Source organism: Salmo trutta, chromosome 3 (assembly GCF_901001165.1).
Source record: "Salmo trutta chromosome 3, fSalTru1.1, whole genome shotgun sequence".
NCBI classification, from domain to species: domain Eukaryota; kingdom Metazoa; phylum Chordata; class Actinopteri; order Salmoniformes; family Salmonidae; genus Salmo; species Salmo trutta.
The window spans coordinates 50,368,611-50,387,350 of NC_042959.1; the positions used below are offsets into that span (position 1 = coordinate 50,368,611).

Sequence of the window (18,740 nt, forward strand, 5' to 3'; positions counted from 1 at the left end):
TTGACTTGTTTTAAGGACATTACATCAAAGTTGGATCAGCCTGTAGTGTGGTTTTCCACTTTCATTTGGAGTGTGACTCCAAATCCAGACCTCCATGGGTTGATAAATTGGATTTCCATTGATTATTTTTGCGTGATTTTGTTGTCAGCACATTCAACTATGTAAAGATAAAAGTATTTAATAAGATTATTTCATTCATTCAGATCTAGGATGTGTTATTTTAGTGTTCCCTTTATTTTTTTGAGCAGTGTAGTTTATTTTTTGGGGTGTTGGGGATCTTGCACTTATCCTTTCACTTACAGTGGGGAGAACAAGTATTTGATACATTGCCGATTTTGCAGGTTCTCCTACTTAAAAAGCATGTAGAGGTCTGTAATTTTTATCGTAGGTACACTTCAACTGTGAGAGACGGAATCTAAAACAAAAATCGAGAAAATCACATTGTATGATTTTTAAGTAATTCATTTGCATTTTATTGCATGACATAAGTATTTGATACATCAGAAAAGCAGAACTTAATATTTGGTACAGAAACCTTTGTTTGCATTTACAGAGATCATACGTTTCCTGTAGTTCTTGACCAGGTTTACGCACACTGCAGTTCTCCACAGTTCCTAAAATACTTTTCATTTTTTTTCTTTTCAGATGAGCGTTTACAAGAAATGATCTGACAAAGAGGTGCTTCATTGTGCCCTGAATGCTATTGAAAATGGGCAGGGCATTAAGGCAGAGTCCCGTGCTTTTAATATGCCACCCAAAACCATAAGGCGCCACCGAGACAAGCAGGTCAAAATCCAAGGCCACACCCATTTGAGTGAGTCTTCACTGAGCCCTTTTCGGACTTACATCATGGGATGTCCAAAAACTTGCCTTTGACCCGGCGGAGAGGATGGGAATCCAAAACACATTCAATAAAGAAAGGCGGTTGGCAGGCATAGACTGGTTTTACGGTTTTATGAAGCGGCACCCAGAATAATCCATCCGTATCCCACAAGCAACCAGTCTGGTTCGAGCTGTTTGTGTGTGTGTGTGTGTGTGTGTGTGTGTGTGTGTGTGTGTGTGTGTGTGTGTGTGTGTGTGTGTGTGTGTGTGTGTGTGTGTGTGCATGTGTGTTTAATCAATATTTAATCTGTTATATTCCCAAAAAGGTATAAATATTACAAACTATTGAAAACCGTTTGCTCTTGAATTTCATTTTAGAGACAGCTGGGATTTAAAATCTTGCCTTATTCAAATGAATATGACTTTGGTTTAACTGTACATAATGAAGTGTAAGGAAAAGGTAAAAGAAGAATGAGAATTTACTGTACGTGCAGGTGAGGTAAAAATAAAAATAGGGACACTTCTGTGAAACCTTATGGGGGGGGGGGGGGGGGGGCATCTTACCCCAGTAGCTGGTCAAAGATCTCTTTCTTTAAAAAAATACATTTTATTAAATAACAAAAAAATCTGTCAACTGTAGTGATTTATTATCCTTTATAGCATGGCCATCATCCACCAACATTTGGGGGGGGGGGGGGGGGCATCGTACCCCATGTCACCCTATTAGTATTGCACTAAAATGGATTCAGATTATGAATCTAATGTTATCTCAAAGTAATTATAGGGCTTCTGCGGTATCATATCCCAGTGGTAAACATTGCCGTGGTTAACCGGGTGCGTGGAGAGTACACTAACAGACCACAATAGAGCAGTAGGGTGGAAACTAATGTTTGTCTCCCCTGTGTTGTTGTACAAATTAACACACTCCTTCACATAGCCAAACACAAGACAATTACGCATTTGCAAACACACACACACACACACACACACACACACACACACACACAGACATAAAAATGCACCCACGCTTGCACGCACGCATGCACGCACGCACGCACACACACACACACACAAACACCCCTCCCACCCCCACCCCACACGCACACACACCCACAGTCCCATCAGGCATGGACCAGGCTGCATTAGTTTCCTAAGCCTCTTCCATTGATTTGCCAGCGAAGCTTCTTGTCTCTGGTAATGAGGACAGGGAGAGAAGCGGGACCCGGGTCCCTCACAGCTCCCACAGGAGAAAGAAGCAGCGGCTGCTCTAATCTGAATTGTGTTTCCAACGATACTAACTCCCTCACACAAAAAGACAAGAGATAGAGGGGGGTAAAATCTCACCCTCTCCTATCTCTCTCTGTCTCTCTCTGTCTCTCTCCAGATAGCTCAATCTACATGCCCTGGCTAAAGCCTCGGCGCCTCAGAGCCAGAAAGATAGGAATGAGGATTTAGCCTGTGCCAGAGACATATTCGATTTTCCCTATATGCCTGTATTGATAAGAGATCAATGAAAGTTATTTATGTGCACAAAGATGTATGAATATATAGATGTTCCTCTCTACCTCTCAAGGCTGGGTGCTCCTGGCTCCGATGGGCTTCATTGATTTACTGTTCGCACCTTCACTGGGGGAATTGTTTAAATTCATCTTGCGGGAGGCCCTATAAAGGCGGTGTTTGAGTGTGTGTGTTTATGACCGTGCGTGTGTGTGTGTATGTGCATGTGTGCGTGTGTACGTGTGTGCGTGTGTGCGTGTGTGCGTGTGTGTGTGTGTGTGTGGGTGGGGGGGGTTTATGGTATACAGTATATATCCCACTTCTCTCTGCCTCCACATCCATTCTGCTGCCACTTGAATTGCATTTCTCTTCCTGCGTTAAATAAAACATAGGCCTTTTTTCATTACTATTAGGTTGAGGGCCCATTGCTCATGCACATATTCATGCACAGGGCAGCGCTGGCCGCTGGGGTTGAGCTGGGAATAGGACAAGGAGGCGGGGTGGGAGAGAAGGGAAGTATTACACTGTATTACTGTAATTAAACACAGTAAAAGAACCTGTCCCACATTGAAAGTGATCCTGGTTCATTTCCATTGCATTGAACTCCATATATAATAACTGTGATTATAATTACAAACAAGCCTGGCTGTAATCATTATTTATGGGACTGACACTTATGTATAATTGCCTCGCCAGACCCAATATGGGAGGCCAGTGAAGTGTTTATCAAAACTCACAGCAGGAAATCTACAGGGCAATGAGGTGACGGAGCACTGCCCATCACACATCACCCCCTCCTCCTCTCCGCACTCAGAGCGCCCATCTAGAGTTTGACCCCATGACCCCAAGTCACTGTTCCAGCCTGAAAGCCACTAACATTACAACACCATTCCAGAGGCCAGCATCTCACCACCCTCACCCGGTTGAAAACAATCCAAATACCCACAGAAACATATTTGGATGTAGATGTGGATGGAATAGCCCCTAAGGCCAGTCATGTTTAAGCCAAGATAAGGTCAGTAATAGGCAGGGGTGGAAAAGTGGAAGATTCCACAGAAACGCTTGGGGCCATTCTCTCCATGGCGCCCCTCTCCATAGCAACACTTCCTGATTTAGTTCGAACCACACAAGGCTGTCTGTCAATTCTCCATCCAGCATGGGTGATACGGTGGAAGCACATCATCCATAGCACAAACCCCAGTACACAGTCTCACATTCCCCACATACAACTGGAAAACACTTTGTGGCAATTGTTCATGTTAAAAGGGCCTTGTAAAAATCTAATTGAAAATGTGAAATAGCACACAGCTAACTTGTTTTATGTAAGGCCACTGCTATATATACAGTTGAAGTCGGACGTTTACATACACTTAGGTTGGAGTCATTACAACTAATTTTTCAACCACTCCACAAATTTCTTGTTAACAAACTATAGTTTTGGCAAGTCGGTTAGGACATCTACTTTGAGCATGACAAGTAATTTTGCAAACAATTGTTTACAGACAGATTATTTCACTTATAATTAATTCACTGTATCACAATTCCAGTGGGTCAGATGTTGACGTACACTAAGTTGACTGTGCCTTTAAACAGCTTGGAAAATTCCATAAAATGATGTCATGGCTTTTGAAGCTTCTGATAGGCTAATTGACATAATTTTGAGTCAATTGGAGGAGTACCTGTGGATGTATTTCAAGGCCTACCTTCAAACTCAGTGCCTCTTTGCTTAACATCATGAGAAAATCAAAAGAAATCAGCCAAGACCTCAGAAAAAAAATTGTAGACCTCCACAAGTCTGGTTCATCCTTGGGAGCAATTTCCAAACGCCTGAAGGTACCACATTCATCTGTACAAACAATAGTACGCAAGTATAAACACCATGGGACCACGCAGCTGTCATACCACTCAGGAAGGAGACGCGTTCTGTCTCCTAGAGATGAACGTACTTTGGTGCGACAAGTGCAAATCAATCCCAGAATAACAGCAAAGGACCTTGTGAAGATGCTGGAGGAAACAGGTACAAAAGTATCAGTAAAACAGTAAAAACGAGTCCTATATCGACATAACCTGAAAGGCCGCTCAGTTAGGAAGAAGCCACTGCTCCAAAACAGCCATAAAGAAGCCAGACTACGGTTTGCAACTGCACATGGGGACAAAGAACGTACTTTTTGGAGAAATGTCCTCTGGTCTGATGAAACAACAATAGAACTGTTTGGCTATAATGACCGTCGTTATGTTTGGAGGAAAAAGGGGGAGGCTTGCAAGCCGAAGAACATCATCCCAACCGTGAAGCACGGGGGTGGCAGCATCATGTTGTGGGGGTGCTTTGCTGCAGGAGGGACTGGTGCACTTCACAAAATAGATGGCATCATGAGGAGGAAAATGATTTGGATATATTGAAGCAACATCTCAATACATCAGTCAGAAAGATAAAGCTTGGTCGCAAATGGGTCTTCCAAATGGACAATGAACCCGAGCACACTTCCAAAGTTTTGGCAAAATGGATTAAGGACAACAACATCAAGGCATTGTAGTGGCCATTACAAGCCCTGATCTCAGTCCTATAGACAATTTGTGGGAAGAACTGAAAAAGCATGTGCGAGCAAGGAGGCCTACAAACCTGACTCAGTTACACCAGCTCTGTCAGGAGGAATGGGCCAAAATTCACCCAACTTATTGTGGGAAGCTTGTGGAAGGCTACACGAAACATTTGACCAAAGTTAAACAATTTAAAAGCAATGCTACCAAATACTAATTGAGTGTATGTAAACTTCTGACCCACTGGGAATGTGATGAAATAAATAAAAGCTTAAATAAATTATTCTCTCTACTATTATTCTGACATTTCACATTCTTAAAATAAAGTGGTGATCCTAACTGACCTAAGACAGGGGATTTTTACTGGGATTAAATGTCAGGAATTGTGAAAACTGCGTTTAAATGTATTTGGCTAAGGTTATATGTAAACTTCTGACTTGGACTGTACTTCCCTCAGCATCCAGCATCCCTACTATTCTTTCCAAAAGAGCAACTCCAAGAGACTCAAACCCCGGGCTTCTCAGTCTCACATCCAATGGTGTCTGGCAATAGATGAAGAAGAAAAGCGAAAAAGGCAAACAAATACAGGCTCCAAAAAAGAGGAGCATATGCAAGCCAGGCTTGGAGAACAACGGCGGCACAGAAATGGTGGCATTCAAACGGGGGGAGGCAGGGGAGGAGGAGGGAGGCAGAAAAGAGGGGAAGAGAGGCCCCTCCAGATTAGGAGCTCGAGGCATCTGTTGGTGCTGGCACACAGACGCGTCTGCAGCTCTTCATCTCCCAGCCAAAGCCGGTGATTTGACCGAGCACAAACAGGGGGGCCATGCCATCAACATGTGCCACAATGTGCCACGCGCCTTGACCCCACTTGTCCCCCATATGTCACTGTAACGAGAGGGATCGCGGGCAACGCAGCGACCCGCCTGTTTTACCTGCGCCCGATACGCCCCGTAACACTTCCAGCTACCTGCACCTGTACCCTTTGATTCATTATGGACACCTTTTGTCCTGTGGATGCTAGTTTGGAGTAGTTTGGCGCTAGAAGCATCTGTTGGGTTGTTTGAAAATGGCTTCATGTAACGATCGTCGTGCAGGAAGGAAGAAGTGGACCAAGGCGCAGCTGGGAGCGAACACATGTTATTTATTTCAGACTGAAATAACACGGTCAAAACAGAGAATAAACGTATCGCTACTGCTCAAACAAAAAGAGACAACAACCCACAAACATCGTGGGGGGAAAAGGAACTTAAATATGATTCCCCAATCAGAGGCAACTAGCGACAGCTGTCTCTGATTGGGAATCGACATAACCCAACATAGAAATACGCCCCAATGCAAGGCTATACCAAAACATAGAAAATAAACTATAGAAATGCCACACCCTGACCAAAATAGAAGAGTTCACCTGGTCAGGGCGTGACAGTACCCCCCTTCCAACGGTGCGTACTCCCGGCGCACCAACCTAAAGTCTATTAGGGGGGGGGACCCGGGTGGGCGCCTCACCCTCGGTGGAGGCTCTGGCCCCGGGCGTGTTTCTCCCCCTGCCTCCACCCTAGCCTTACCCCTCTGGGCCGGACTGGATCACGGTGGAGCGGCATGCTCAGGCTCCGGAGCGGAGCCGCCGACCGGAACAGGACTGATCACCGGTGGACCGGACACAGGCTGTGCCGGACTGTGGACACGCGCCGTGGGCCTGGTGCGGGGGACAGGGACGGGCCGGACAGGACCAGGGACACGCACCACCAACCTGGTGCGGGGAGCAGGGACGGGCCGGACTGGCCTGGGGACACGCACCACCAACCTGGTGCGGGGAGCAGGGACGGGCCGGACTGGACTGGGGACACGCACCACCGGCTTGGTGCGGGGAGCCGGGATGGGCCGGACAGGACTGGGGACACGCACCACTAACCTGGTGCGGGGAGCAGGAATGGGCCGGACAGGACTGGGGACACGCACCACTAACCTGGTGCGGGGAGCAGGGACGGGCCGGACTGGACTGGGGACACGCACCACTGGCTTGGTGCGGGGAGCAGGGACGGGCCGGACTGGACTGGGGACACACACCACTAACCTGGTGCGGGGAGCAGGAATGGGCCGGACAGGACTGGGGACACGCACCACTAACCTGGTGCGGGGAGCAGGGATGGGCCGGACAGGACTGTGGACACGCACCACTAACCTGGTGCGGGGAGCAGGGACGGGCCGGACTGGACTGGGGACGCCTGGCAGCTCGGGACAGTCCGGGCAGTCTGGCCACTCCGGCAGTTCAGGGCAGTCTGGCCACTCCGGCAGTTCAGCGCAGTCTGGCCACTCCGGCAGTTCAGCGCAGTCTGGCCACTCCGGCAGTTCAGCGCAGTCTGGCCACTCCGGCAGTTCAGCGCAGTCTGGCCACTCCGGCAGTTCAGCGCAGTCTGGCCCCTCCGGCAGTTCAGCGCAGTCTGGCCACTCCGGCAGTTCAGCGCAGTCTGGCCACTCCGGCAGTTCAGCGCAGTCTGACCACTCCGGCGACTGTTGACTGACGGGCAGCTCCGACGACTGTTGACTGGCGGGCAGCTCCGACGACTGTTGACTGGCGGGCAGCTCCGACGACTGTTGACTGGCGGGCAGCTCCGACGACTGTTGACTGGCGGGCAGCTCCTGCCCGTCAAACAGCCCTTGTGCCCCCCCCTAAAAAATTATTGGGGATGCCTCTCGGTCTCCCTAAACTCTTCCATCGCCCTGGAAATGCTCCTCCTTAACTCGGCCCATGTCCATCCTTCCTCTTCGTTCCTCTGCTGCTTGGTCCTGGTTTGGTGGGTTGTTCTGTAACGATCGTCGTGCAGGAAGGAAGAAGTGGACCAAGGCGCAGCTGGGAGCGAACACATGTTATTTATTTCAGACTGAAATAACACGGTCAAAACAGAGAATAAACGTATCGCTACTGCTCAAACAAAAAGAGACAACAACCCACAAACATCGTGGGGGGAAAAGGAACTTAAATATGATTCCCCAATCAGAGGCAACTAGCGACAGCTGTCTCTGATTGGGAATCGACATAACCCAACATAGAAATACGCCCCAAAGCAAGGCTATACCAAAACATAGAAAATAAACTATAGAAATGCCACACCTTGACCAAAATAGAAGAGTTCACCTGGTCAGGGTGTGACACTTCAGCGATATAAAGGAGAGTATTTTCAAAGGTTAAGGATGACGTGTCTGAGAGGGATAAAAGACTGTAATGTGGAAAAGTAGAGAGAGGTTTATGTAGTGCACCAAATGGATTAGAGAACTTTTGATTGAGCTTGGTCTGCTACCAAGGTAAAGACCAAAGGTCAAATGTCAGGTTATGCTGATATGTGACCTTGACTTAAGGCCATTTCTCTCAGCATACAGATATGTAATCAGATAGAATGTGTTACTGCGTAGGAGCATGTGCTAGAATGTGAATCTGTATAGAAGCAGGTGCTATGTCTTTGTGCGGTTGCTAGCTTGTGTTACTGACATACATCATGAGGTCGTAAACAAGCATCTCCTATTCCTAGACCATGAAATATCATCTTTAGCAGCACCGCAGCATATTTATCATTACAAGTAAAGTACATGCTAACATGAACCTCGTAATCAGATACTTACCACAGGTGTCTGTCACAACAGCGATCCTCGTTGTGGAGTCTAAATGGTTTAATTTGGTGTGGGGGCGTGTAGTTATATTCTCAGGCTTAGTTAGCTTTCATTGAGAAAGTGAGTGGGAAGCAAAGTCTCCCAGCGTGCCATCTCAGACAGACGAGAAAGGTTTAGGAGAACTGGGTCCTATTAATTTAGGCACTTGTCCAATGACAAGTAGTTTTTGTGTTCCATTGTAAACCGTTTTGCTACGGGGGCACTCCTCTCTGCCTTAGGAACAATAACCACATAAAATTCATTAGGCAGCAAACGGATAAAAAACAGACTGAAACAGGGAGGAACTACCTGAACTTGTCCAATAAGAAACATTAGTTTTCATGTTCCACTGCATAACATTTTGGTACTGTGTGCCATAATGAACACGACCTTGGTTATCACTCTGTCTGAGGATGGAAACTAATGACTTAGCATCTCTCAGTCCAATACAGCCAAAGCCATTAAGCCGAAAGGGCCATGGCACATTAGGTGCTCCTCAGAATGCTCACGAGGCGTTGTGCTTAGAGGCGCAACAGCTACAACTTCGAACGTCACTGCACAGGTCAGCAGAAACCAACATGATGTTTGACACTTCGTAGCTAATGGTAATATCAGCCTAACCGGAGTGCTGATCAATGACTAAATGGATGTAGCTTCAATCAAGCAGTGCAAGCTTGATTTATAAATGACCCAAATAGCAACGGAGAATGATATGCCCAATCCAACCCCCCCCCCCCACCCCAGCCCCCCCAGCCCTTACACCCTGTGCATTTTTGTATATCCGAGAGTACTGTATAGGTCTAAGCTCCCTGGCAAGCTATAGGAGTACCTATTCAATCCTCACAGATCTACACAGGTGCATAGGATGAGGGACTAAGGGAGGGTCCATTTGGGAGTGAGGACTCCATCTGACACACTCCAATGAGCACTACACATGCTCACGTCTTTGGGGCACCTTGCATGATTTAACAGGGAGCTGACCAGGCTTTTAATGGCTGTGTTCCATCCTTCCTCCCTCATCATTCATGCATGCCTCCACATGAGTGGGTGTGTGGCGGTAGCAGCAGCCGGGAAACTGGCTACATCATTTTCTAAAGACGGCAATGATATACTCCCAGTCAACGTCATGCTGTAGTGTCGATGTACCACACAGAACGAAGATGACGCTTATATGCAGTATTCTCAGTCAACTGCGAACCATAACTTTTAATGTGCGACACACTAAAACAAGAATATGGCCTCTCTAGGCTTCATTCATCAACTGTACAGTTTAGTGCTAGAATATGTGGATATGGTAGGTTTGTGAAATGCAATTTTAGCTCAATCAATTCATATGCCCTTAGAATCTTAAAAGCAGGTTGTGAATTGGTACTGTGAACCCAATATGGGCTGTAATCATATGGTTTCATGCTGTTCTGTTTGGTGTTTGTGTCTTGCTGGGCTGTCCATCTGCCCCATTCCTGATGTAACCTAGGCCCTACTCGAACCTCACCATAACCAGCTGGGTCCACTACTCCTGCCCGGAAGGAACATGGGAGTAGGAATCTACCCCGGCCCTGCCTGCATCTGTGAGCAATTATAGCATCTTATTACACTGACACATCAATTATTGTTATTAAGGCCAGGTTATTTATTTCATTCATGATTTCCCACAGGTAATGAGGGAGCGTAATCGAGGCACGCATGTGTGATGTCTGGTTTAATGTGTGGTTTAATATGTGGTTTGCGTCACGCACGTGCGCAAAGGGGCGCACCAGATGTTGGAAGGAGCGCGGGGGGAGGCATAAGAGAATCTACAACAACATCAACAGTGTGTGGATTGAGATACAACAAACCCGCAAGATTGTTATAATATAGGCCACTGTAGGAAATGAAAAGCAGTAGGGCTGTAACTTATATTGCAATGCTATTTATATTCAGGCGCTCCACATGACATAGCACTTTTGTGATGCCCAAGTTCCCCAATCCTCTGCAGTGCACATTGCACAACACACAGAATAAACCATTGTCCAATTTATGAGGCGCCTCCATACTTTGTGGAATTAATAACGAAGCATACTGAAATCCCCTATGAATCATCCGGATGTACAAGCGAGCACCGCCATTATCTTACAATTATCTTTGAAAACGTTAAAAGCAACAGACAATGTGGTGGATAAATAATTAGCCACGGCGAGGGAAAGTAGTGAAGGTTAGTAGGCTACACTGTACAGAGTGCCCTATACGTGTTGGAATGCTCCAAGCTCTATCTCTCTGTCTATTGTTATCTCTGAACTTTGCAGAAAATGTTTTTTTTTTTTGCTACACTCTTGTCAACTGCTTGTACTGCATCGGAAAGTATGTAGGAGCAGTGTGAGCGCCATACTACGAACGTCATGTGCGCCGGGTTAGCACCAGATCAATCATGTCACGTATTGGAATGCGCCCGCCTTCTGATAGACCAGAGAGGATGGGGACGGGGTGTCTCGAATTCTGAAGTGAAATATGTTAACATGCACCCCTCGTAGGCTACAAGCAAGCTGAAGATGGAGCCGTGCGCTGCGCAAAGGCTGTAGCCTATACCTACCACATGCTAACGCACACTCACTGTTTCATCCACTCACACCTCTCTCGCGCGCGCGCGCCCTCCCCATCTCTCACTCTCCAAACTGTGAGCAAATGAAAACCGAGTGTGCACTGTAGCACACACACGCATGATTCATAAGCAGGTAGACCCCCATCACGAAGCCTCGGCATTAGTATTCACCTCCAGCACCGTACCAGAGAGAATGAAGGGGACGATGCACGTATGGATCCAATCCAGCGGCAACATCAAATCAAAGTAGCGTACTAGAACTTACCTTTCGACAGCAATGCGAGGAGCAAACCAGCGAACACGTTTCGTAAGACTGGGCAGCTCATGTTTTGATGTTTCGATGGATTTTTAGTTGTTGTTTTCGTAGTAGAATACCGGTGTAGTCCCCTTGTATGGAGTCCTTTGCAGGAAAAAAATGTAAAAAGATCTACCTGGTGTGTTTTATGTATGTCCAACAGTAATAACCAACTGCTTTTACATGTGACTGAACAAAAACATGAGTCTATCCCCTTGACTTTTGTCGTTGATGATCCCCCTTAGCCAAAGAAGGGATTGTTGATGTTTTCGCAGACGTAGAGGGAATGCCAAATGACAAAATCCTGGTGCAAAAATCTCAAATATTCCAGACACTGAATTAATGTTGTTTTCAATGGTTTGGAGAGCAAAAATGTGCTCAAATGCGCACCTAGACACAACGGTAAATACTCAACTGTTGTCTGCCAAATATTCGACAGAACATTGCAAACTAATGGATACAATATGTGCGTTCTGTAGTAGCCAATTCGTCCCGTAATTAGCCTACTCTCCTCTATCTCTGTCGGTATGCAGCGCGTCTTGTCGCCCTGCACTCAATGCATTGCTCAGAGAAACAACAAATGCGAAGCGCGCAAGAAAAGGAATGATTGACAGTTCAAGGAGAACTCCTTTCTTCCAATCATCGCCACCAAGGAAGGGGGCGGGAGCTACTATTGCACTGCAGCCCCTAACGGAGAGGGTGGGAAAGGACGCGGACTGGCCAATCCGAGGTGCATGGTGGGCGGGTAAAAGCGCGAGGCGAAAACGGCGCGGTGATAATGCAATGTGATTTATAGCAGGCTTAGTCTTGCTGCAGTACTCGGAGAAACAGTGGTCCACAGGGGGACATACATAATAACTATACAAGAGGGACCGAGGTAGAGTGAGAGAGGGATAGGTGGAGCTACGAGGAATGGGTGCGTGGTGGGTATCTGAATTAGGCTATTGGATAAAGGGTGAAGGTTCTGTTCGGGTTGTTTTGTTGGGCGTATGCCCAGGGGTTGCCCATATGACCAGAGAATGAATGGAGTTCCAATACCTTAGAATGGGAGACATCTTACAGTGAAACATGAATAGACCAGTGAACACTTATAATGGAAAAGCAAACAATTTTGATCACAGTTACACCTGTAACTGCACTTGTTGAAAGAACATGCAACTGAGTCCACATGAGCGTTTTGGAATATCACTAGGCCTACTCGTCTAGAAAAAGCCAACTGCATTAAGCAGGGTTTATGCACATGGCTACACACCAAAATTGTGCGAGATGACTGGGACAAACACGATAGTAGCAGACGAGTACAGCAAAGTGATGATAGACTACCTGCTCTGCAGTGTTGAAGCATGCAACACCTAATATTCCCTACACATCATATATTCCATTGAAAGTCAAATGAAATCAGTCAGTCACCCAACAAGCTGTACAAACGGAGATTCAGATTCAGCACCATTGAAGTGGACAGCAGCATAACCGGACTATGGAAGTGCAGCACCATTGAAGTGGACAGTGAGCGAATCGAAATTCAGAAGTTCAGGGCCATTGAAGTGGACAGCGACGGAATCGAATTTCGAAAGTTTAGCACCTGGGCAGTGGACTGCGGCGTTTCGGGCGCACTAATGGCACTCCCTACTGGGGAATCCCTTATAATGAGATTAAGCCTAACCAGGAACGGGGAGGCTCCCCTAGGAACTCTGCAGGGTTGGGAAGTGTAATCTAACTGATTACAAAAAAAATGACACTTCTGTTTTCTCAATTGGATTCAAATCAGTATTTGAAGGCGCAAATGTAAGTTTGTTCCGCCTGAGGGAGTCTGACCACAAGTCAGAGACCACTATGATGAAACACCAAATGCTTTTGTCTTCCAATGGTGCAACTGTTGTCTGCATTCAAAGATTATACATCCAACTTGAATAAACACTTGTAGGTAAGGACGACAGCAGGGGTGTAGCCTACGGGCGACACGGATATAACTTATTATTAATATCTACTTAGCGCAATTATGTAAATCACACTGCTGCTTTCTCATTTAGCTGTTTGCGCCTTACGGATTGTGGTTATTGTGGATGGCTGTTAACACATTTTGCCTATATGTGTATTTTAACCCAATAATGGTTTAAGCTGCCATCAATAATTGTTTTTGCGACCATGGACAGACAGTGAAAAATGTGATCTTGCAACAGCTGCATAGAGCGGATCCCACTGGGCCTATCCCACTGGGTAATAACTGGTTGAATCAACGTAGTTTCTACGTAATTTCACCAACAACAAAATATATGTTAGGACGTTGAAACAACATGGAAAACTGATTGGAAGTCATCAACATAAGGAAAATTAATATTATCTTCACCCAACTATTCACCTAAATCCAATGACAGGGTGACATGTTTTGTTGATTAAACGTTGACATCACGTTAGAGTTGACAACTCAACTAAATGTCAATGAAAACTAGACGTTGAACCGACGTCTGTCCCCTTGGGGTGGAATAAAAGTTTGAGAGAGTTCCTCCCTTCTGAACTCCTCCTTGGTATTGTGCTAAACATACTGTCAAAAACGAGTTTAATTTAAGAAGACCACAAGTGGGGCTTTTATTTCTCAATCTAATTCGTGCTGATAAAAAACGTGAACAATAGGCCTATAGCAAATGCAACATATGGCATTAATTTTTCAAATGCAAATAGCATTTTTCGGTAGTGCTCAAAGCAAGCCATTCCATGTGAGCAACACTCAGTTTTCAACTCGAAGCAATGAGCCCAATCAGTCCTCCATGACATCAACATCATAAATAACAGAGTAGGCTAATAAGCCCTTAATTTCTGGGTTATACTTAGGTAAAACAATTCGGCTAATCTACATTTCCAAGTCTTATTCTTGAAGATTAAGGGCAATTAAATAAATTGGAATGACTGGAAATCTTACTGATTTAGGGTTTTTAATGTACAGATATATCCTAATCGTATTACTATCTATATTGAAGTAGAAAGCAATGGGTTAGATGAAGCCTACATAACCCATAGAGTAAAATACAACATCCATTTAAGGCTCTAGCATCGGTTTATCTTGCATTAGATGTCATTCAATTGGTAATATTCATTTTCGTCTTCTAATGCCTCTTAAGGCGAAAGTAAAAGTAACTGATTACGTTACTGATGTTGGTTAATACAGAAGTTATGCTACTGATTACAATTTTGGACAGGTATCTAGTAACTGTAATGGATTACATTTCGAAAGTTACCTACCCTACCCTGGAACTCTGTTACCTATTCTAATAATGACCCATGAGTCCATAGCCTGCTCCAAAACATCTTACACAATACTTTTAAGGGAGTTAGGCTATACATTAGTACCCAACTTGTTCTCACTTTTGCATGGTGTTATGACCATATTCATATTTACCAGCATTTGAATATAACACACTGTAGGCTTACATTCACATCCTATATTCATCTGTTTATGTAACGCAATGTAGACCGACAATATGGTATTTTCTCAAAAGTTCGCCCAATTAGCTACACTTCTAGACATTTGCACTGAAATGCCGCAGGATACAAAGCTGGTTCTTCATTAGCATAGAAAGACATTGACTTTATATGGAACCAAACAGATTTGATAGAGAGATATACAGTGTCAATACCCCGTTAATGACATTCATGATAGTAATCAGGAATTCAACCAGGCTGCTGTACACAGGCTCTGCATTTATTTATAAACCTGTTGTTGTTTGTTTGTAGTTTTAGTTTTTATAAAAGACACACCTGAGCATTTTGACTCAATTTGACAAAGCCAATTACCCTCATTCTTCCAAAGCTCCCTGGAGTTGTCATTCTGTGTTTTGGGGATGGCAATGGAGCTGAAGAATGTTTGATTATGTATCACCAAAAGTTTGTTATAGTTTGGGAATCCCACTCCCCAGTTAGAACATGGCTTCTGCATTCTGCATTTTGCCAGAAATGTGTGTGTGTGTGTTTGTGTATGCATGTGTGAGCTAAAGTTAATGACATTGTACAATTGAAAGCCTAAGTGACAATAATTTCACTGCCAATTAACCGATTTTAAAGGCATATGCAGTAATGCCATTTATCCACGCATTTTGGCACATTGAGTCAAACCCAGGTTGATCAGAATTCAGTGCTGCAGCTTATCTGAGTCCCAAATAGCACCCTATTGCCTATAGAGAGCCCTATGGGTCCTGGTCAAAAGTAGTTCACTATAGTGCACTATATAGGCAATAGGGTGCCATTTGGGACTAAGCCTTTACCAAACACCCCATCTGATGAGGTTAGAATGAAACTCACCAGGGAAGTATTCCCTCAAGTGTCTGCTGTGCATGGTGCTAACAGTCTGTCTCTCGCTCTCTCTCTCTCTCTCTCTCTCTCTCTCTCTCTCTCTCTCTCTCTCTCTCTCTCTCTCTCTCTCTCCCTCTCTCTCTGTCTCTGTCTCTGTCTCTCTCTCTCTCGCTCTCTCTGTGTGTGTCTATGCCAGGGCCTGGGTATAAGACGCCCCGCTGCCAGCCTGTTTAGTATGGAAATGCGGGCGCTCTCTCTCTCTCTTTCTCTCTCTCTCTGTCACTCCCTTTTCTCTCTCTCTCTCTCTCTCTCTCCCTCTCTCTCCCCCCTTTCCCCACCTGTTCCCTCTGTCCTTAAGCTCCCCCGCATTAATTGGCATGACATAGGCGACCGACACATGCTTGTAATGCACTGTCCCTCAGAGCCTTGCGGTGAGAGGGAGGGAACGAGGGACAGAAAGAGGGATGGAGGTAGAGAAAGGGGTCGGGAGAGAGTGCGAAAAATCCTCGAGTCCCGTTGAGATTGCCCTCTGAAACCAGATATCCCTAGAGGGCCAGAGTGAGACGGAGAATAGAGAGGGAGGAACAGAGAGACAGATAGGCAGAAAGAGAGAGGATGGATGAGACAGACACAGAAAGTGGGAGGGAAGAAAAAAGAGAGGGGGGGTAATCATGTAAGAGATTATCTCGCTTGTTGAGTGTGAAGAGGAGGGGGAAAGTAAGACTGGGATGGAGAGAGAGAGATGTGGTCGAAAGTGAAAGGACTTTGACTTTTTAGAAATCTCCCACAGATTCCCACCTGTTGTGGCCCTAATAGGGTTGTGTGTCACCGAGGTTCCCCATACATCCCGCAGCCAGAGGAGAGGCCGACTCAACATGTAGAGGAAACATTTATTTGCCGTATTAATCTTGTTCATTTTCACCCCTGATACCACGCCTGCTGTTACATCGGCCTAATTTGATGTCGTTACAACCACTTTAAGCGTACAATTGTTTTCTCCGATGATTGCCCCGGCAACACGTTACGCCTGTAAAGCACCTTGAAATTGAAAATCTGAATCCGAATCAGAGAAAAAAGGATCCACTGAAGGAGGAGTAGAGGAGTGAGGGAAGGAGGAAATAAAGGAAATAGAAAGAGAGAGTATAAGGAAGGAGGAGATCAGGAAAGAAAGATGGGAAGTCAAAGAAAACTAAAAGGAGGAGTCATAGGAGATTTCTTTCCCTTTTGTGTCCAAAATGGCCACCCTAGTACACATTAGTACTTCATTTTGTGATATGCCTGAAGACTCCTGTCTGATTTTTTTTTACCCAGAAATGTGTGTGTTTAATCCCATGTTTCCCCTGGGGCTACTGTAAATTATGTATGGTAAATCTATGATGAAACATGGTGGGGAGAGACTAGTCACCTTTTAATGCGAGTGGAGCAGAGCCAGAGTAAGCCAAAGTGTGCGGCCTTGAAGACGGATCAAAGCACCAAGCTGTAATAGATGATAGGGTTTAATCATGTCTAGCTACCGCCTCTCTCTCTCTCTCTCTCTCGCGCTCTCTCTCTCTCTCGATCCATATCAGTCTCTCTCTCTCGCCCTCTCTCTCTCTCTCTCTCATGAGCCATATCAGTCTCTCTCTCTCGCTCTCTTTCTCTGTCTGTCTGTCTGTCTGTCTGTCTGTCTGTCTGTCTGTCTGTCTGTCTGTCTGTCTGTCTGTCTGTCTGTCTGTCTGTCTGTCTGTCTGTCTGTCGTCTGTCGTCTGTCGTCTGTCTGTCTGTCTGTCTGTCTGTGTCTCTCTCTCTCTCTGTCTCTCTCTCTGTCTCTCTATCTTGCTCTTTAGTAAACCCTACATGTGATACCATGGTTACACTCATTGTTTTACAAGAATCCCAAGCCACTAACATTGCAAGCAGAGATTCAGCAGCCTTGAATTGTGCAGCGACAGTCGGAATTCAGAAGTTCAGCACCACATGACAGTGGACAGCAGCCTGTCAATCACACTGATGGGTGAATTCCATGTTACATGAGTAGGTCTAAACAGGAAGAAGAAGCCTGGTACGGAAAAGTTCCCTATTAACTCTGTTTGCTAGCTTGTTTCAGCCATGTTTAATTTTCGATTTTCCAAACCAAACGTTAGAATGGTAGGAATTGGAAAAATATTTTTAAAAAGTAAAATACATTGCTCCAATGTTTCTTAGATCTGCACCCACACAAGTTCTTAACATCCAAATCAAGCATGTTTAACTCCCTAACCATGATGTATTTCATTGTCCCCCACCCACACATAACCATAAACTATACTGGACGTTCCGAGGTGAAGTATCTCCTAGATGCAGATCTAGGATCAGATCCCCTCCACCAATCCTAATGCTAAACTGACCCAAGATCAGCATCTGGGGGCAACTTCATCCTATACCATACTGGACAAGTGCATAAAACATAACCACAGAGCTCAAAATTAGCAGATATATCTTTGTCTCATGCTCATACTTCCTTCTTGTTTGACTGCTTTGTTATTTTGGATCCCTTTCTCCCCCTTTCTTTTTTGTCGGGTGAGTCTCATGGTTGGGTGAGTCTCATGAGTAGCCCTTTAATCCTCTCCGTCCCCTCTGGCCCGGAAGCCTCACTGAGCCTCCCTCTATCCATCTACTCCTGTCCTTGGCGTTGCCCCAGAAAACATGTTCCCCTTGTAAAACCCTATCATGAACAGTACTAGAAAAAGCCTTGAATAATATAAGGTAAGGCATTGTTCCATTTATAAACCCCCTGTCCATTATGTTTATTAAGAATAAAATAGAATATAATCACTTTTTTCCCCCCGAAGGAATAAATGGCATCTCTAAATAAATGGTTGGAAAGCATACGGATGACGACATTGCCTGTGGGAAAAAAGTTGTAGCTCTTTATGCTCATTTCAAATAAAAGAACTTTCTCCTGAAGTAGGATCCACTATTTGGTTTCCGTAGACATTGCACTTTAATCCGAGCTCGCTCATTAATCAGTGGTGTGCTTATAGAGTTTATTGAACTCTGACTCAGCCATCAGAAAGCTGTAGAGCGAGAGCTCTGTTAGGATTTAGTCGATGTTCTTGAAAGTGGAAT

The 18,740-nt window shown here is 45.3% G+C and overlaps 1 protein-coding gene across 2 annotated transcripts in view; it reads right to left on the reverse strand.

Annotated features, from left to right (window-relative positions):
* Positions 1–11,944, reverse strand: part of LOC115177206 (igLON family member 5) — a 152,261-nt gene extending 140,317 nt beyond the window's left edge. Inside the window, exon 1 of one of the 2 annotated variants that reach the window (XM_029737794.1) lies at positions 11,340–11,944. In XM_029737794.1, the coding sequence (XP_029593654.1) occupies positions 11,340–11,400 (61 nt within the window). In that variant the 5' untranslated portion in view covers positions 11,401–11,944. The remainder of the gene's footprint in view (positions 1–11,339) is intronic. The other variant, XM_029737785.1, reaches the window with a different exon arrangement.
* Between the last annotated feature and the right edge of the window lie 6,796 nt (positions 11,945–18,740).